The sequence below is a fragment of the Takifugu rubripes genome, chromosome 10 (genome assembly GCF_901000725.2).
Source record: "Takifugu rubripes chromosome 10, fTakRub1.2, whole genome shotgun sequence".
Taxonomy (NCBI): Eukaryota; Metazoa; Chordata; class Actinopteri; order Tetraodontiformes; family Tetraodontidae; genus Takifugu; species Takifugu rubripes.
In genome coordinates, this window is record NC_042294.1 from 7,183,435 (window position 1) to 7,203,268 (window position 19,834).

Sequence of the window (19,834 nt, forward strand, 5' to 3'; positions counted from 1 at the left end):
CAAATGTCTGCTTGGTTTACAGAATGGTCTTTCCCTCAATACGTTTTTTTTTTTGTGATGATGATAATGATGATGATAATGATGATGATGGGGGGGGGGGGGGGACTGATTAGAGCGTTAGCTTCCATTCTTACCGCGGGATGACGTCTCTATAGGTGGGGAGGGAGGAGGGGGATGAAGCACCGGCAGTGAGGTGACAGTTGCACCTCTCACCGTTTCTATGCCTCCCTCCCTCCCTCCTCTTCCTCCCCTCCCCTCCTCGTCCTCCCCTCGCCTCACCGCTTCAGTTTCATCCCCGTCACCCCCGGCAGCAGTAGCAGCAGCAGCAGCCTCATCAGCAGCTTAGTCCATCGAGAGCGCGGAGGACAAATAAGCAGCACTCACCTCCGAGAGGCGCTTCAACTGGAGGAGGAAGATGGGGAGATGGCGGCCGGCCGAGGCTAAGGAGCACGAAATCAAGCGAGGTCTCCCTTTATGATAAAAGCTCTCCGCACCAGCAGGACTTATTCAAAGAGCAAAAGGTAAGGCGCGGGGATTGTTTCTGTAACACGAATTCTTTTTAAAATTTGAAGTAACGAAAATCAAAAGTATCAGCTACCATTTCTTTTTTTCCCTCTTTAATTTTGCAGGATGGTTGGAAACTGAAAACGCATTTAATATAAAATTAAAGACTTTTGTCACCATGGCCGGGTGTCACCCAACTCAAATAAGAACAAATATCATTTTGGACGTGTAAATATTTTCATTTTCGTCCTTTTTTCCGCTCTACAATTTCTGAAATTTCTGAAAAAGTCCCAAAATCCAAAATGAACGCTTAGATGATTGTTGCTAATATATTGAGACAAAATGATTTTTTTAAAAATCGTAATCAAGGGTTAAGTTACATTAATATATATTTCATAATATATATTATATATAATATGTATTTCAGAAAAAGGAGCCATCGCGTATAAGAGAGAGTGTGATGACTGCCTCCTAGTGGGCATAACCCAGAATGCACCGTGACGGATTGACAAATTAAAAATCATTTAATATTCATTTCACAAGGTCTAATAATATAGCATCCCTAAACTTTTAGTTTAAACCTATTTGGCTATTTGCCTATTTATCTTCCATCAACAATATATTGTTTCTCTTGCCAGTCTAATCTCCCTGTTGCCTTTTGTTTCATTCCCGATGTAAATAATCCCTCAAACTACTGATCTGCACCCAACATTCGACATTTTCACACGGTCTCCGGTTATTTATGCTGGGCAGCTCCATTCATCTCTCGAGTGGCCCACATTCAAGCCCCTGTGTGGTTTCCAGTTATGTAATGTCATCTCCATCACAGTGGATCAGCCTCAGAATGTTTGCCACGTGGCTCATATGAACCATGAGTGGCTTATATTTATATATGTTTATATATATGTACACAGAGGTCTGCTAACACAGGCGTCACATTGGATGAAGGCTCTTAAATTAAATTAAATGCAGTCAATCAATTGTGCACGCCAAGTGTGTCAATATAGGGATGTTTTGTGTGGATGCTGGGAAAGTAGTTATAATCAATCTATGAGACATTTTATGAGTGTCTATGTGTTCATTCCATTTAAGACTACAGTGATTTGTGTCCTTTTTTTAAAGACTCCGCCTTCTGACACAAACATGGATGTTTCGCCCTCCTCGCTCCAGTATGGATCAAAGAAGCGGGTAAAAATCCACCCGGACACGGTGACAGTCAAGTACGCCACCCACTGCCCCCAGCCGGGTGATGAAGGCTACGACGACGCGCCTTCTTTTGAAGATTTCGGCGCCTTCGCGGAGGCCAGCCCAGGGAAGAGGCTGGTGTCGGACAGCAGAGGTGGGAGGACTTTCTTTGGGACCATGGAGACGCAGCCCAAGAGCCCGAACGTGCAAAAAGACAAGGGGGTCGGGGGTCAGCTCGCCAGCTTCGGGGAAGCCAACGTGCTGGCCTCCAGGGTGACCTGGATGGCGTTGTTCGGGGCGGCGGTGGCTCACGGTTGCGTAGCACTCATCACCCGTTTGGCAGCGGACCGCTCCAAAGTGCCCTCCCTGGAGCTGCTCTTCATCCGCTCCGTGATCCAAGTGCTCTCCATCCTGGTGGTCTTCTACTACCACGAAGGTCCCTTCGGCCCTAAGGGCTACCGGTTGCGTCTCTTCTTCTACGGTGTGTGTAACGTCATCTCAATCACCTGCGCCTACACGTCTTTCGCCATCGTACCGCCCAGTAACGGCACCATCATGTGGCGCGCCTCCACCACAGTCTTCAGCGCCATCCTGGCCTTCCTGCTGCTGGATGAGCGGCTGGGCTACGCCGACGTGGTCACGGTGGTGGGCAGCGTGTTCGGTCTGTGCCTGGTCATGGTGCCCAATGTAGCGGATGAGGAGAAGTCCAGGCTGGGGTTTTGGAAGGAGGCATTCGGCTACACGATGACGGTGATGGCCGGCCTGACCGCTGCCCTCTCCATGATCGTCTACCGGGCCATTAAGGAGCGCGTCAGCATGTGGACAGCACTGTTTACCTTTGGCTGGACGGGCACCGTGTGGGGCGCCTCCACCATGTTTGTCATGCAGGAGCCCATCATTCCTCTGGACGCGGAGACCTGGGGATACTTAATTGGAATCTGTATCTGTTCCACCGTGGCGTTCCTGGGAGTCTACTACGCTCTCAACAGGTTCCATCCCGCCTTAGTCAGCACCGTGCAGCACCTGGAGATCGTGGTCGCCATGTTCCTCCAGCTCATCGTCCTGAAAATGATCCCGTCCATCTATGATGTAATAGGGGGTCTGGTCATCATGGTCAGCGTCTTCACCCTGACGGGGTTGAAGCTGTACCGGGTGAGCCGGGCCATTCGGCAGGATTACCAGGAGATCCTGGACTCGCCCATCAAATGAAGTCTTTGCTCTGTGGCTCTGTCTGTTTACGATGTCCTTTGGTTGAATGTCTGGATCTGCATCTGATGATTTTTTTTTTCTTTTGTATCGTGGTGTTGTTGGAAGGGTGCTCGTTGTGTAACTGATGTCTTGATATTTGTGCGTGAAAATAAAAGACAAATGTAACATGGTGAACCGCGTCCCCCAGCCCCCGGATGGCACTGCTTTGATGTCAAATCATGTGGAGAGTAATGATGATATGCACTTTTTCGTTCTCAGAATAGGATGCGGTGTATCCCCCCCCAGGGGTCACTTGGCCATTTGTCACACTGTGTAAATGTCAGCCCATAAATCATACATACAAGGAATGAAAGAATAAAAAAAAATGGCACCCGTGTTGCATAAACCACCTGGAATTGCAATCTTTTCTTTGGCAAGATGGTGGAATGAGTAAGACATGAAGAAAAACCCTAATATTCATGGGGATAATGACGTATTTTCCTAGTCTATTATGTCCAGACTTCATCCATCAGGGCTTTATTGTTTCTAACTTATATTTTATATCAGCGTCTGTATATTCTATATCTGTTTACATCAGCCTATCGCCCACAGGCAGGGGTCCCGGGCCGCATTAAAGGCCCCGACGACATGTTGGGTTCGGTAGTTTCTGTCTGTGTTTTGGATCCGTGAGACAGAGCCAAATTTCAGGAATGAAATGAAGATGACGGGACATGTCGACACACCAGGGGAGTTTCGCACGCAGCCCAGCAGGTGGCATTCACCATCCATCTCATCCAGCCTTTGCGGCACCATTTCAGCGTATTATTGTCAGCGTTGGCATTCCTGACAGGCCGATGCTGGGGGTGAAGGGACTCAGGAGCAGAAGGAGCTGGGAGAGCTGTCACCCGCTGCACACAGATCACATGATAAATTGGTAAATCTGTGACCCTCTGTTGGATGTTTGACATGCTTTAAAAAAAAATAAAAAAAGACAAAATGGAAATGGAAATAAATCTCGCTGTTTGGATCACATGCTGGGGTCTGAATGATGACGCCCTCATTCAACAGTTACTCGGTAAAAGGCTGAATAATAAAGATTTTTTTATATAGCTTTCCGACGAACAAACAGTTCCTGGGGCGCTCGTCTCGGTTTGAGTACGTCGAAGTCCTGTTTTGAGGTGGGGGTTTTGTGTGCCGAGAGCAGAGACCCATATGTTTGAACAGGAAACAGACTGCATCCTGCAGCGAGCTGCACAACCCTCCAAATCACTCTGCCTCCCACTGCATCGCAGGCGTGTACAAGGTAAACCGACCACAACTTTCCAGGGGGGAGCTGCATAAGATGCAGTGACACAGATTCTAAGTTGGATGCAAACTAGAGCATAAACCCAGGCGAACTTTTGCACGTATTTTATATACACCAAACCTCCACATTTAATGCCTTTATGTGGTAAAAGCAAAACAAGGGTCTACAATTTGTATTATGTAGCCTGATACCAATTGTAACGATGATTTTGCACTGACGTATACAGGTTGCCACTTCAGTCGAGCTCCGCAGCGCCAATTTTGTCTCTTAAAAGCCTGCCACTGCATATCGCGAGATGTGAATATGAAACAACGACATATCTACCGAAGAACACATCCCTACTCGTAGATTACAGGTTTGCGATCCCCACAAAAGCCCCACCATATGATGGACGCGCACAGGCGCGTAAAACGAGAACAGCTGCAGTGTGATTGATTGAAGCCGCTGCTGCCCAATCAGAATCGAGCCGCTTCCAAGGCGACCAATCGCCCGCGAGTGGGCGGCACCTAGCTCTTGGAGCGGCTCGTGAAACCTCTGTTAGCTAGCCTAGCCTAGCCGCTCCGCCGCTGAGCAATGACATGCGTTTATGCAGACATGCTATTCCAACGGGGCACTGCGTCTGCTCGGCTAGGCTAGCTCGCCCAAGTGGAAAAATTAAATGGCTGCTAGTTAGGATCCTGGATACGGTCTATGCGCATCCCGTCGTAGTCTGTGACGCTCCTTCGCGTTTAATCACCCTCAGAGGCGGTACGAGGACGTGGCTGCAATTGATCCGGTGAGTCGTGGTGCGAACGTTGGAGCTGACGGCGACGGTATCGCCGCACCGACGGTTCTCGCCTGAGCTAGCTTCTCCCTCTCCTTGAATTCACCGTGCCAACTCAAGCGGGCCACGGCTGTCTATACGCGACCGGGGCTCTGTTACACGGCAGGTTAGCACCCCCTCCATCCCCGTGTGTGCACTACAATGACATGTAATTGTTTCGAGCGGTTTTGTGATTTGTCTCGTTTGGAATAACCGAGGGAGGTGTCGGGGGACGCAGCTGGGCTGCTAAAGTCTCTGCTGGAACTCCTGCACAACTCGTGTGTGGATGGGATTTTATTGCCTGCACCGCATTTCCCGAGACCCAAAGTGCTACGGGTTTATATTAAAATGCATGTAGCGGCTTCGTGCGACACGTTTAGCCCATTTAAAGCTGAAGTGTTTGCGCACAGATTGGAGCCGTTACAGTGGAGGCATTCCTTGCCTAATGTTAAACAGTTATTTTAGCTTAATTGGACCAAAATGTCTATTTCAGGATCAATCCCTGCAGCTGTCAGCTATTTATATGGCTCCACGTTGTACCAATAGATGTTTTTAACCTATTGGGTGACTGTGATTCATTGCAGAATAAGTTCGAAAAGATGACCGGACCTTTGTGCGTCGCCGATGAGATCACTGTTGTGTGTTTTTAAGATCTTGGCCACTTCAAACTCCTCTCTGTGTTTCTACTTTCCACAACCAAAGTAAGTCTAAAATGTCACGCTTTGGTAACTCACTGCGCGATAAGGTGACGTCACAGGCGGCGGGCCAAACCCTAACCCCGATGGTGTGGTCTGAAGTGTACATTAAAACAATGAGAGTCATATGACTCAGGTATTTTTGATAGATCTAAATGTGCGTGGTCGTCTGCAGATGTAACTGATTTTAGGATGTGTGTTTTGGAAAAGGTGTGTGTGTGCGCATTTGTGTGGGTGGGATCTTTTTGCAGCTGCAGTATGATATATTTTTGTGTAATTATTGACACGCTGACAGACGTCTGCACAGCCTTTCATTACTGTAGAGAGGCCTTTTCGTCTGGGAACCACAAAAATGGGAACGTTTGCTGCCGACTTTGTTTCAGTTTCAGAATGCCAGAGTTGTAGTGATGCAGACCTTAATGAGATCAAACCACCCCAGCTTTCGTATTATCACCGTAGAGTCAGAAGAGGAGAGTCGCCAACAGTGAATTTTCCTTTTCAGCAGCTGAAAACCACATTTTTAGGGTTATATGAGAATTGAGAAACCAGGGAGTTTTTGTTACTGTGTCCTGAAATGGCTGTAATCGTGGTCGTTGCTTCAGCTGTATCATTTCCTCATTTACTCTCTGATTTCTTTGAGCGTGCTGAACAGTCTATCAAAGTTGTGTTTACCACCACATCACCTGCTGATATAAGGAACTGGTCCCTCTTGAACACGCCGACTAAAAAGCAAAATATTAGAAACAGATCGCCAGAGATACGATACCAATTTAAATTTTGGTTTCATTTGTGGCCACATTTGCTGTTGCTTCATATTTAGAGCTGATTGGGAGTTTCAGTGGTATTTCAGAGTCCATCGGGGCTTTCTGTGGGTTTAGGAGGTGTGCAGAAATGGGGATGTGCATCCTCGCAGTTGGCTGTAGTAATGTATGAGAAGCTTCTCAGTCACAGTCCCACTTTCTGTAGGTTTTTAAAAAAAAAAAAAAATCAGATTTATAATTTATTGTGTGCATTTACATGAAAACCAAAGTCCTGCTATGGTGCTTGTTGGGGGTCAGGCCCTGGGATTCTGTAAAGTGCCTAGAAACAATTTTGATTGTAACAGACGCTATATAAATAAAGACTGAGTGAATGATTGATTGGTGCAATTACAAACAATGGACGTGAAAGCGCGACTAAAAACTCAGCTGTAGTTGTGTAGTTTGGGTTGTCGGTTAGGGTTAGTGTGGACGGCGATCTGCGCATGTGTTACATTTTGCTGCTGCTTTACGGACGAGTTTAATGACGCTGCTCTTGGTTTAGCTGTTACCTCGCTGGCTAACTTCTTAAGGGATTGCTGTCGTGTGATGTACAAGGTCAACCTTTTTGGAGGTGGTTCGAATCCACCCGCAATCCGACTACAGCAAACTGTTTTTGACGGAAAGTTGGTGGCATAAATTATTCGCGCCAATGGGATGCGTAGTCTGATTCAGGTGCGCATAGAAACCCACTTACTGACGGAATTTTGGGCCATTGTGGCATCAGCCAGCGATCTGGAATGCCTGCTGTTCTCAGGATGCTTTTTCCACAAGTTCCAACACGCTGCCCTCCCTCCATGTCCCCAGTGACTTGTTGTGACAGCACCCTGGGGCTCAAATTTGTCAGGATGTTCACAGACTAAGAGGACGGCAGTGTATCATTTCAGCTCTTTGACAGGGGCCTTGGTTTCCAAACGATCTTCTGTTATTAATACAGGAGCTCCCAACAGGAAGAAGCGGGGCCTAAAGCACGGCTGCTGATGGCCTGTGACGCCGCCCTTGTTGGACTTTGTAATGGCGAACAAATACATTCCCAGAAAACCACTTGTCAACACTGTCCACTGACGTCTCGTCTTTTTCCACGTGTTTGGGCCTTTAAGAGGCCTTTTGGCCTTTGTGACAGCTTGCAAATTTGGTGTCGCTTAGATTATGAGAGCAAACCTTCAGCAGACTGTGGTCTATTTCGGGTTTTTCTCAACTGCCGACGACGGTCCCACGGGGGTGAAGAACTAACTGCTTTCACACAGTCGCCAGTCTTCTCCTAGCACTGAAGTCACCGTATTTTTGGATGTCGCTCTCCTAAATGTAGTAAATTACCCAAATCAAAGCAGAGCAGAGATACGGAGATGTGCCGCATGGTTTCATCTGAATCCAGAGGTCAGATTTCATCGCTCCACCATCATCCAGTCACTCTTGTGTCCACACTTCCTGTCTCACAGCTGGCTGGCCAAGACTCCCATGACCCTTTGCTGTTACGCCGCTGTTTTGTTTTGAGAGAATCTAGGACAGCTGGGACGAGACGCCGTCTCGTGGGATTTACCCGGCTGTAGTTTTGATGGGGAAAGGAAAAAATGAGCACATGCGCGAAGGCATCGGCGCACCCCAGCGCTGTCCGTTAGGTGGAGGAGGCCGGTTCCTGCAGCTGGAATCTTTTGGTTAGACTTGGTGCGAGTTTGAAGAGGAAGCGCAGCAGTGCCAGAGGGCATAAACAGGCATATAGCACATTCCAGAAGCCTGCAGGCTGTGATTTCAGCACGCCGTCACATGGATTAGGTTACTCGGCCTGCCTCTGTGAGCTCATGCTGCTGCCTCGGTACCCTGCACTGGTGTATTCCGCCCGTGTGGAACCACAACCTGAAGGTTGCAGGCAAACCAATAATGCTGAAAGCTGTGCTAAGATTCTTTACAGTCAAAGCCGAGCCACTGGGTGTGCTCTCCGACTGGAGCCAGGCATCGCAGCATTCTGAGCTGCCGCAACAGCTGTACTGAGCAGGATGTGGTGAAGTAGTTTAGCTGTTTCATAGTAGCTAGCTGCTACCTGTGTTGCTACATTGTTATGTCAATGTGGTGCACTTGTGCTTTGTGGTTCACAGTTCTTTTATGCTTTGTATTTTTTCCCTCGCTGAGCGCTGATGTTCCCCAGTGCGCAGACATCATCGTTGTGACCCCGTGATGCCTTAAATCAACGAAAAGAACTGTTGTCGCGGCAGTGACAGAGGAGGAGGAATTGGACCCATCTCGCCTGGTTTAGTGTTTTGGCGTTGGGTATGGCAGTCGCTCGGTCCGGACCTACGTTATTAGCTAATAGCGTCTGCTGCCAGATTTTGTTAATCTAACGTTACGTCTGCGAGATCACGCTGATGTTAACTGCGCCGTGGGATTGCCGGTATATAGCGAAGGTGACAGAGGTGTGTTTTCTGTTGCGTTTGTGATCATGTGGTTTAGTGTTATAAATGGGAGGGGAGAACGTTAAAAGGAAGAACTGATTCGTCAGCAACTCTTGCAGCCCAGCCCAGGGAGTGAGGAGATTATTGCCTTTGTGTGGGTCAAAGGAGCCACACTCAAGGAAGGTAAATCGGCACATTGTTTGTTTTTCCGTGCCGCTCCCTCTCCCACTGTTCATTAATTCAATTAGAAAAAGGAGCAGGTGCTAACATGCTACAAGCGAATGCCTCAGCAAACGGCCTAAAAGTACTACTAGGAACCACCCAGATGTCCTATGGGTCACTCTTAAATCCTGTTTTGTGCATGTAGGCTCTTGACATGCCTGTTTCCACCACACATCTATGCTCTACTCAGTTCTAACCTCATTTTTCCCAGCGTATTCTGTCCTTTGCTCCCTGTTTTCCTCCGAGATCAGGTTCAGGGGCCTCTCAAGGTCAGCTGTGGCTGAAACCAGGGCACCGCTGCTTCAAATCAAAACTCCCAGAGCTTTTGATCAATGAAGTCAGTGTCTGGTCTTGAAGTCATTTTTGGGGGAGCAGAGGAGAGGCTCCATCAGGTCCCATGACAGAGCAGCTAAGTACCCGTTGCAGCAGCGCATCGCTCCTTGAAGTCTGGTCCAGCCGGCCCCGCTCAAGGCTGCACGGGTCATAAGACCCGCTGCTGGTGAATGTGCGCATTGTTGAGCACAAACAACTTTTGATTGCCCGTCGCCATCCTACCAAATGTTCATTTTTAAACCGATCAGGAAGCTCGAACTTGTTGCGATAAGCATCGCTTCCAACAACGGAGCTTCGGCGGCCGTGCATATCAAGCGCAGCATTTGCATAGGCGGCGGGCAAAAGACGGAGAAATATCCCAGTGCATTAACGCCCCACGTTCAGTTGGATCTCGTGACAGAGCCAACTGCCGATGCACCGGCCCCCTGCACTTCCTCCCTTAAGTAATCTCTGCCATCTGCCTGGCTGTTCACGTTTGACGCGTGACACAATAGACAATCGCTGGACTGTTCCAGAGAGGAAATCTTACCGTCTGTAAGTTTATGAAGAATGTGGATACTGGGATATTTTGTACCCCCCTGGCAGCAGTCGGTGCTGAAAGAGAAGAATAGACATTTGGATCTGTTATTTGTTAGTTCACCAGTACAATTGTGGTGGTGGAGCTGAAGGGGGGGGCATGTCTGACAAGACTAAACTATTGAAGCGCTGTCTGGGGTTTGTGCAGGGGGGTGTATCTTGTTACAGGGTTCATGTTCTCATATTCACACCACCTTCCAAACAGAACAAGAAGAGACACAATGATGTTTCTGAGAATTCATTTTTTATATATTTTTATTTTTTAAAGTTAGTTGGTATTTCTCTGCACTTTTTCTTCCTTGTGCTCTTATGTGGAACCTTGCAGCAGCAATACGCAGGTATCTTGTTCCAGTTTCTAAATTTAATCTTCAGATGTAATTTCCAGTCCCCATTTCCTCTGAAGCTGTGTCTCAGAAGAAGCTATTTAAAGGTTTGACATTTTTACTTGGAAATTGGAATTTTAAAAAAAAGGAAATTCAGATACAAAGAATAGATGTTAAAAAGGAGTGCACAGAGTCTGTGCCTGAGTGTCGTCGCTACTCAAATAATTATAATCTGGGTTAATTGTTATTGATGAATCCATTTTATACAAGCACCATAATGCTGGCGCGTGTGTGTGTGTGTTCAATGTTCTGCTTTTACTCCCTGCAGGCGATGGGTGTGTGTGTACGCTCCTCTGAGCTCTGCTCTCGCTCCCATCGGCCGTTTTGGGCATGTCGGACGTATTTCTGCCAAAGCAGTGAGCGGCAGCGCGTCCTGGCTATATGCTAACGTTTCAGACGTTTCATATGCTAACGTCATGCTCGCCGAGCACAAAGGGCAAAATCTCGCATTATTCCACCTACATTCCCAGCAATATTTTTTTTAACTCCAAATTGCCCTGAGTTTAAAAAAAAAAACCCCATTAGATCACTTTAAAACATTCACGCCTAACCGTCTGATGTTTATCTTGATTTATTTCCTCTTCAGCAGAGTTCATCATGACGGAGGAGGTGATCGTCGTCGCCAAGTTCGACTACATGGCCCAGCAGGACCAGGAGCTGGACATCAAGAAGAACGAGCGCCTCTGGCTCCTCGATGACTCTAAGTCCTGGTGGAGGGTTCGAAACGCCACCAACAAGACCGGCTTTGTGCCGTCCAACTACGTAGAGAGGAAAAACAGCGCCAGGAAGGCTTCTATCGTCAAGAACCTCAAGGACACACTTGGTAAACAAAAATCTTATTAATTGTGTTTTATGAAGCAGCATCACATCAATCTTACAGTCTTTCTTCTTTACACGTGGGCGCTGCTTACTTGGCAAACTCTGTGCCGTATGTTACTTCCTGTTTGCTGTGGCTTCTGGTGTACGATATAAACCACAACAGGACGATGAGGCGAGGCTCTGATTGGTGACTACTTAAAAGTGAGACATGACTGTCAGATTTCTCTAGAAGCCCAGCGTCTCTGTGCAGGTCTCCCTCTCTCCATTTACCTTGAAGAGCTCGAAGAAGTTTGTTGATCATAATTTTTATGACGACGTATTTTAGACAGTGGAGATATTAGTGCAGAGCCGAGTCGGTTCAGCTTGGTGGTGGATTATTTCCTCCTCTGCCCTACATGGCTCTGTTGCTGTCTGCTCTGTCAACACAACAGGAATATTTCTGGGTACTGTCATCTGCCGTTACTATCTTCCAGCCTACTGAAACTGTATACATAAGCCTTGGCTGTTGTTTTCAAGCCTTCGCTCCAGCCTGACTCGGTTTTTTAGCACTGTGGCCACTTCAGCAGCCCTGACCTGCTGTTTATTTAGGCAGTTTCAACACCTCAGTCAGCCTTATCGTCCTGTATTTGATGTGGTTATGAGTCTAAAGAGGGCTCCCCAAGTGAGGAAGACCTTCTCAGACCACAGAAAGAACGGGGGATATTCTGGTTAATGCTTAACGAAGGGTGTCCTCGTTTACTGGCGGTCACTTGCCTGTTTGTGCAAAGCGTTTTATCAGTGGGACACGTGGACTCTTACTTCCTGTTCGCTGTGCGGCGTTTTATTGTTTACAAATGCTGACACAGGAAGCCGCCTCCATGTTATATGCCCCAACGTATCTCCTTTGCTGTGCCACTTAAACTGTGATCCCTCTGCGTTTATTCTTTGATTGGCAGGATCATTTTCTTGCATGTTATATTTTTGCCTCTTTTTTGAGGTCAGGTGTTGTCATGCAGAACAGCTGGGAGCCTCTCAGCAGCTTCCTGCCTGTCACGAACGCCATTTATTAGATAACGTCAGGTGAACAGCTGCACCATATGCCCCCATCCCTACACACACACACCCACACACACACACACACACACACACACAAAGACAGCAAATATAATGATTGCAGTGATTGGAAAAGAGGCCTCAGGATTCCACTGTTTTGTCGCGGTGTGACCTTCTCATCTTCTGGTTTTTTTTCTTGCCTTGAGTATCGGTGGCTGGTCTGGACGGCCATCGTGAGTCCTGATACTTTGCAATGAGGTCGGTGTCGGCCCATTATTGATGCCTGGTATCACTGCTTGCTATTGGAAAGTGTGTATCTTAAACCTTTTTCTGCGGTAATGGCGCCTGTGTGTGTGGAGGCACACGATGAAAGAATATGTATGAGCCATCAGAAGACAGCCTGTTCTCTGTTTGAAGATTTTTCCTGGATTTGTAGTGAAGTTACGAGCGTCTGCAAAGAAAAGGAAACTGCAGTGACGTGACTCAGCTCTAACTTTGCCGCAGATTTCTTCTGTGTGCCTGGTGCAGCTTTAGAAGCCCTTCCTGCTGCAGAATGCTGCTAGAACAGCTTTGCTTTCCCTTTATCTCCCTCCTTTCATCTTTTTCTCTCTCTCTAGCCGAAGCTTCGATCTCCCCTCTCCCCCCTACCTTCCTCCCTTCTTCCCCTCTCCATGAGGCCATTGCTGCTCTGCCTTCCAGTGCTGCAAGAGTGGCCTCTTCACGGTCCGCTCCCATTGGCTGAGACCGATCACATGGCCTCAGAGTGGGCCGCCCTCCTCCACTCTCTAGCCAGCGCTCAGGGTGTTCACAAGGAATAACTCCACAGCCGCAGTGGGAGAAGAGCGCGGGGCCGGGAAAGAGAGGGAGAGACGGCGAGCCCACAATGGACATGGCTAACCTATTCAAGCATTTCTTTCGTGAGTTTTACTCCCGTGAACTCATTTGGAAGCTCTTTATTTACACTCTTGGCTATCTTAAGTAGTGTGTAAGGGGTTTGTCTGAAGTTTGGGCCGTTTTGAAGCAGTTGTCTTGTCAGGCTGGTTTTTTCCTTTCCTTTTTTTTTCCTCCTTTGGTTTCTAGCTGGGCTAAATGAAAGCAGCGGGGATTTCTGTGCTAACATGTTTAGCGGGCAGGGCAGGGGTGTCTGCGTGGTACTGGGTGGATATACATTCTGAAGAGGCTTCTGCTGAGCTGAAGCCTGTAATTGCCTCAGCAGGCCCTCTTTTCTTTTTCTTTTCAGCACAAACAACAACCCTGCTTCACTTTTCTCGAGTTTGTCTCAACAAGTGGGCTGAAACTCGGAGGATTACATTAGCACTCTTGCAGACCCCCTCCCTCCACCCCTGTTGAGTATCCCGAGCAGAGTATGTTTCCTTTTACGCTGTCCCGAGGGCGAGCTCGTCCGGGGAAGGTCCCCTTCCTCACAGCCAGTGAGGAGCTGCGGTCGGAGGGACGCGGGGCACTCGTGTAGAACACTGTGGTCATTGTGCGTAGGGGAGGAAGGGGTCTTTGCTGATTGATGAGACCCCGGCTCCCATCTCCTGCACCTCTGCCGGTTATCAGAGGAATGCTCCGGGGGCCGAGGATTGTTAACAGTGTTGTAATCTCACTTCGTCGCTGTTGAGCGGTGTCTCGTGTCACGGCCTCTCATCCGGTCCGGAGCGTATAAAGAGCCGCCGAGAGCACGAGATATGTGCTAGCAAACCTTTTACTTATGTAAACCCAGAGCCGTTGCGCTCCTCTGTCTCCCTCTCGATCCCCTCCCTTGGCTTTCCTGTTTCTCAGCCTCCCCAGCAAACGGAAACTCTAATTTGAGCCACATTTCTCCCTGAGCTTTGGACAGCATGTAAGAGAGGAAGTGAGAAATTAGAAGGAAGTGTGATCATTGTGTTTGCAGCACTCGCTGTCTGTGCCTTTGCTCCTCCACTTTTATCTGCTTTTCTCCACCATTGTTCTCTGTCCACCCATCCCACCCGGAGACTATCATTAGTTATAGTTTGGTGAAAGAGAATATTTCTCCCGTGTTTGGTTTTCCTGTTGTTTTCTGCCTTTAAAGGATTGCTCGAGAGGAAGTGAGCAGCGGTCTGGATTTAATGAAGCCTTCAGCATCGTAAACACTTTAGAAAACAATATCCATAGTGCGTCTTCCTATTTTTCCCTGTTATTTTTAGCAGCGACTCTCTTGAATGATTGCACCATTGTTTATCAGCGTAGGGAAAGATTTGCTTGCTCGTAGTTGCACAACCAATTTCAGCGGTCTGCTTTTTAAAGCTCTTATATGGTTTTCTGATCTTAAAGCTCGTCTAAGCCTCCGGCCCCTGGCGTGGCGGCACTGTGATTTTTCAGCCTTATTTACCTCTAATATCCATTTGCGACCTATTAAACGTCTGGGTTTTCCCTTACAGTTTATAACTTGTAGGTTTTTTTGAATTATTGGATGAAAAAAACTTTAGAATCCCAAAACTTTGGGTGTCATGATACATTTCTACCACTCTTAGATGTTATTTTGTGTCCCAAAAAAGCGGGGAAATTACATTTTAAGGACTTGACCGTAGAGCTGAGCGGCCGGTTCAGAGCGAATAAAAGATCCAACACCTCACCTCTGTTCTGCTGACCCAATTATTGAGGAAAAATGGGTCAAGTGGGGGGGGGGAAGACATTGCTGGCTGACCATAAAGATAAAACTGCTGAAACGGGCGTTTGGGAGCGAGGTAGAAACGATAGCTGATATATTTTGGCAGCCTGGAATCTTCCTGGCTTCTGAACTTCAGACTGCTTCAGTTAAGAGGGCGGCGCGTTTTCTCTCGCAGCCATCAGTCAGTCCCGTCAGCAGCTCGATTTGATGACGTACTCTTAAGAAGTCGCCCAGAAAGTCCCCGCCAAAGATTGGTCTCTCGTCCCTCCGTGTCTTCTCCTTTTAGCTAGTTTGACTCATCGCTGTGGTGTCAGTATGTTCGTGTCCCAGCCCTTATGCTAGGCCATATGGCTTATGGGTGGCGCGTCGCATCACACGTCTGCTCGAAGGCAAGTGGCACATTGTTGTCAGGCACAGAATTACTATGGATACACAGAAAAAGTGCTTTGAGGCAGCCTCCAGCCGGACCAGTGATGTCATCGCTGCTGCTACGTAGCAATTAGCCCGTCTGACTTTAGTTGTCATCTGCTTTTGGGTTTGTTTGTGTGATCATTTCGACGTCCCGGACATTAGGTTCCACACAACTGCGGGGATGTTCAGGCCCATCAGACAGCCTGACGCGGGGAGTTGTCATCCAGAGGAAGAGTCCTGGAATGGAGGGAAGCCGAGAGGTCGAGAGGGCCCGGGCAGACAATAGATGAATGGCTGCAGCAGGGAAGCCAGAGTTGGAAAACAAACCTTATTCCTGCCTGTTTTTGGCAGCCAAAATGGCTGCGCGGGCCCTCTCTGCTTCTGCAGCCTCCTTCGTGGGCAACAGTGAAGGTTGAGGGGGATTCTCGACATGTTGCTTCACAGCTATTTTGTCATCTGGCAGTTAAGTTTCCTCCCTCTGCATCCGTCTCACAGGAAGACCCACAACACAAACACACAACACCAGTTTTTCATTCTTCAACCTTTAGCACCTGATCGAACGAGGCCAGGGAGCAGGATATTTGCATTCTATCTTTCGAACTCGGCATCAGTAAACCGACCTATCTGGCGTCGCTCCACCTTCAAACATATGTTCTCACATATATGGGTGCTCTAACAGACAGCTGACACCTTTAACGGGACCGTCTCACCTCCCTGAAGAAATGAAATATCAAGCCGTCAGTCTCGGCCGGATCTCGAGAGATATTTATGCAGGGCTGACCTTTGACCCATTGTTTGGTGAGAATTAGGTCAGCAGCAGTGCACAGAAACACCGTGGGGATTTCAGGTGCACGGCTGTTTACCTAGTTTTAATATTGACCAAGTTCTTCCTGCTATATTTAGAACAACCACAGCTGGTTCAGTCTTTTCATTTCGCTCGTCTGGCTTTGATGTTTCCACACCACTCAGAAGTAAAGGCGTCCTTCGCGCTCAGACATCAGCTTTTAACAGCCCGTCTGCAGCCTCTAGTTACCTACACCGTGCGACTAATAACAGGCTCTACCTGGAAGCAATTTGCCGTTTGACTCTCGGCACTGCCGTGAAATTTGTCGGCGCTCTCTGAGTCACACACGCGTTTGGGTCACAGCTTGGATGCCCGAATCGGCGCCGTTTCTGGCCCGGTAAAGGAACGCGCGCAGCCCTGCAGGCTACACTCGGCCTCTCGGTGTAATTCCACCTCGCCGACTTTGGGTCGTGCAAGCAAACGGCTCGCTGTGATCAGAAACCGCCGCTTCGCTTCGGTATCGGCCCGTCTGGTGCGTGCCAGAACCGTCGGTACGCTCCTTCCCGGCTCCTGTGTCTGCTGGAAGTGACCTGTTTCACTTCTCCTCGCACACATCTTTTTTTTTAAACCACATTGGCTTTGGGTTTTTTTGTTTCCTCAGCACCCAAGTCTAATCCCCAGGAATGTATTTGGATTTAGCCTGTGGGGGGTTTAGTGCACCGTAATGTGGAAAATGACTGATTTTTAGCCCTACATACCCTCCCTTCCTGTATTTCAGCACAACCACTAATGCTCATAATCGCTGCCTAGTATTTGTCTGGGTGCCCCCCCCCCTTCCCTCAAATTTCAGCGGTTTATTTTTAAGGCAGCGTGTGTCGCTGTGTAGATTTTGTGTATCTGTTAAAACTTGTTGGACGGGAACAGAAGGATGTTGAGACCTGTTCCCAGGGACTGTTGTTTTGAGAGACTGTAAACACAGTTTCGCTACTGTAGCTACCCCGAAACGATTCCGAGCTAACTCACCTTGACCTTTGACCTCCCCTCGCTTGACTTGTCATGTTCTGTACTTTTTTTTTTTGCCGCAGGGATCGGAAAGGTGAAGAGCAGGAAGGGAGGGATGAGAGACACGGCCTCAAACGCAGACACGGCGGACATGTACGCGGACAACGGCGAGCGGCTGTACGACCTCAACCTGCCCGCCTACGTCAAGTTCAGCTACGCGGCCGAGCGGGAGGACGAGCTCTCCCTCGTGAAAGGCACACGCGTGGTGGTGATGGAGAAGTGCAGCGACGGCTGGTGGCGCGGCAGCTACAACGGACGCTCGGGCTGGTTTCCGTCCAACTACGTGACGGAGGACGTGGATGGGACAGCGGGGGGCGGGGGCACGGGAGGACTAGGAGACCAGACCGGATCGCTGACGGAGAAGTTGGCGGCGGTGGTGAACAGCACCGCCAATGGGAACCGGGTGCTGCACACGGTGCAGGCGCTCTACCCGTTCGGCTCCGACAACGCCGAGGAGCTGAACTTCGACAAGGGCGATGTGATGGAGGTGGTGGAGAAGCCCGAGAACGACCCAGAGTGGTGGAAGTGTCGCAAAGCGGATGGACAGCTGGGCTTGGTGCCCAAAAACTATGTCACGGTGCTGGACTCCGTCTCCCACAAACAGGCGGGGGGGTCCGCCGGGCCGCCGACGCCCGACTGCGACTACATCTCGCCCTCAGGCAGCGGGCGCTTCGCAGGGAAGGAGTGGTACTACGGGAAGGTGACGCGCCACCAGGCGGAGGTGGCCCTCAACCAGAGGGGCGTGGAGGGGGACTTCCTCATCCGGGACAGCGAGTCATCGGTGGGTAACGAGCCCTGTCGCATCCATCAGCATTATTCTTGTCTCTTTAATAACCCCTTCTGCCTGTCGCCCCCCCCCCCCTCTCCTTCCACAGCCACACGACTTCTCCATCTCGCTGAAGGCGCAGAGCAAGAACAAGCATTTCAAAGTGCAGCTGAAGGAGAACCTTTACTGCATCGGACAGCGCAAGTTCCACTCCATGGAGGAGCTAGTTGAACACTACAAAAAGGCCCCCATTTTCACCAGCGAGCAGGGAGACAAACTGTACCTGATCAAGGCCCTGGCTGCTTCCTGATCCCCCCCCCCCTCTCTTCTGTCTGAACACAAAGGCATGCACACCCACATGCATCCTAACTGCATATACCGATCTATATATTCGTACACGTACAGATACTTAAGCCAGGACACACTAACATTTAAACTCCCCGCCCGAGAGCTCGAAGCACCACGGAGACTTCAGTGCCTGAATAGCGAGCATTCCAAGAGGAGGTGTGGAGAGCGCTCGGAGAGGCGTGGACGAATAACGTGGGAGATGTAAAAGAAAAAAAAGAGAGAGACTCTGGACTCCTGAGAGCTGACTACAGACCTCTTGGTCACCCCTTTTAAATTATCCAGATGTGCTAGGTCGTAGGCGACGCCATGTATTTCCACCTTTATCTATTAGAGTTGCATTTAGTTCCATTTTGTTGATAATATATAATCTTTTTAACAGTTTCTTTTTAAAATGTGATTTTTTTTATTTTTTTTTTAACTGTCCATTTCAGAGTCCAGCCCTTAAAGGTCAGGAGGTCATGTCATTGCATTATTTTATTTTTTTTAATTGTCTGTCTTAATCTTTTTTATTTTTTATTTTTTGGGCAGTTGTGGACTCGCCTGTCCGCAATTTTTTTTTTTTTTTTTTTTTGCGTATCATGAATAAAAAAAAAAAAAGTGACCAAAATATATTTATTGCTAAAAGTCTTTACGCATATCGGTTGTGGTCACGCCTTTCACCACATCACGCAACGGGGGAGGGGGAAGGGGCGATTGGGTGGGGGTGGGGGTGGGGGTCTCCCAGGTGTCGGTGAACGAGTCACGAAGCATTGTGAGGAAACTTCCTCCCGGTCTTGCCAAAGGGGACATTTCGCCTGCAGAGAGGTGGGGGGAGGCAGCGGGGGTGGGCGGATGTTAACTTTCAAACAGTCTTCTCAGAGCTGGGAGAGGGGGGGGGGGTTGCAGCGATGATGTCACCGCGCCTGAGTCAGTAATCAGTGGAGGAGTTAAAGGTCAGCCAGAGGTGCCGCTGCTGCACGGTTTTAAAAACTAACATGGCTGAAACGCATCAGGTCTGGATGAATCAGGTCAGGGCAAGTCTGTCTGGTCACGATGCACCCCCCCCCCCCTCCCCCCGGGACCACGACGGCAGCTGTCCCAGTCAGAATAGATCGAGACGCTTTTGGTGGCGCGAAGGACGTCTGAGACTGAAGGGTGCAATCAGAGCTGCTCAGGGAGGAGGAGGAGGAGGAGGAGGAGGAGGAGGAGGAGGAGGAGGAGGAGGAGGAGGAGGAGGAGGAGGAGGAGGATGGTCGCAATGATGAGTCCTCCAGCTGTGGCCTGAGAGGAGGGGGAAGTGTGGGGGTAGAAGGGACGATGGAAAAATGAACTTTGAAGAGAGAAAGTGGGGGAGAGAGGAGTGCTGGACTCGCTCAGATGTGTGGAGGCAAGAGCGGCGCCTTCCTCCTGTATTTCGTCCTTTTGGTCGACCCGTCGGATCACGTGCACCATGTCGTTAATTGTGCCCGCGTCTGTTGGTGCCATTTTGAATTATTTTTCTTGACGTGAAAAGTGTTTGTCTACAGCTCCTGTGTGTGTGTGTGTGTGTGTGTGTCTGTGTGTGTGTGTGTGAGAGATGTCTCCAGACTTCCTGTCCTGCAGCCTCACGGCATCAAATAT

At 49.0% G+C, this 19,834-nt stretch overlaps 2 protein-coding genes and 1 long non-coding RNA gene across 9 annotated transcripts; 2 read left to right on the top strand and 1 right to left on the bottom strand.

The window, feature by feature from the left end:
* Positions 1–248: 248 nt before the first annotated feature.
* On the top strand, positions 249–3,263 carry slc35g2b (solute carrier family 35 member G2b). Its single transcript, XM_003968015.3, has 2 exons — positions 249–521; positions 1,627–3,263. The coding sequence occupies exon 2, from the start codon at positions 1,648–1,650 to the stop codon at positions 2,896–2,898; it is 1,251 nt and encodes a 416-aa protein (XP_003968064.1). The 5' UTR covers positions 249–521; positions 1,627–1,647; the 3' UTR covers positions 2,899–3,263.
* LOC115251198 (uncharacterized) lies at positions 2,968–5,847 on the bottom strand. Its single transcript, XR_003889760.1, has 2 exons — positions 5,595–5,847; positions 2,968–3,785 (listed from the first exon to the last, which is right to left on the bottom strand). It is a non-coding gene; the product is annotated as an uncharacterized lncRNA (long non-coding RNA).
* nck1b (NCK adaptor protein 1b) lies at positions 4,090–18,921 on the top strand. Of its 7 annotated transcripts, none has more exons than XM_011607953.2 (5): positions 4,726–4,958; positions 5,570–5,686; positions 10,968–11,201; positions 17,145–17,902; positions 17,997–18,921. In XM_011607953.2, the coding sequence occupies exons 3-5, from the start codon at positions 10,976–10,978 to the stop codon at positions 18,195–18,197; spliced, it is 1,185 nt and encodes a 394-aa protein (XP_011606255.1). In that variant the 5' UTR covers positions 4,726–4,958; positions 5,570–5,686; positions 10,968–10,975; the 3' UTR covers positions 18,198–18,921. The 7 variants fall into 7 exon arrangements, with proteins under 7 accessions (XP_011606252.1, XP_011606255.1, XP_011606254.1 ...); XM_011607952.2 differs by having other exon boundaries at positions 4,727–4,958; positions 10,965–11,201; XM_029842620.1 differs by lacking the exon at positions 4,726–4,958 and adding an exon at positions 5,020–5,112 and having other exon boundaries at positions 10,965–11,201.
* The last annotated feature ends 913 nt before the right edge of the window (positions 18,922–19,834 follow it).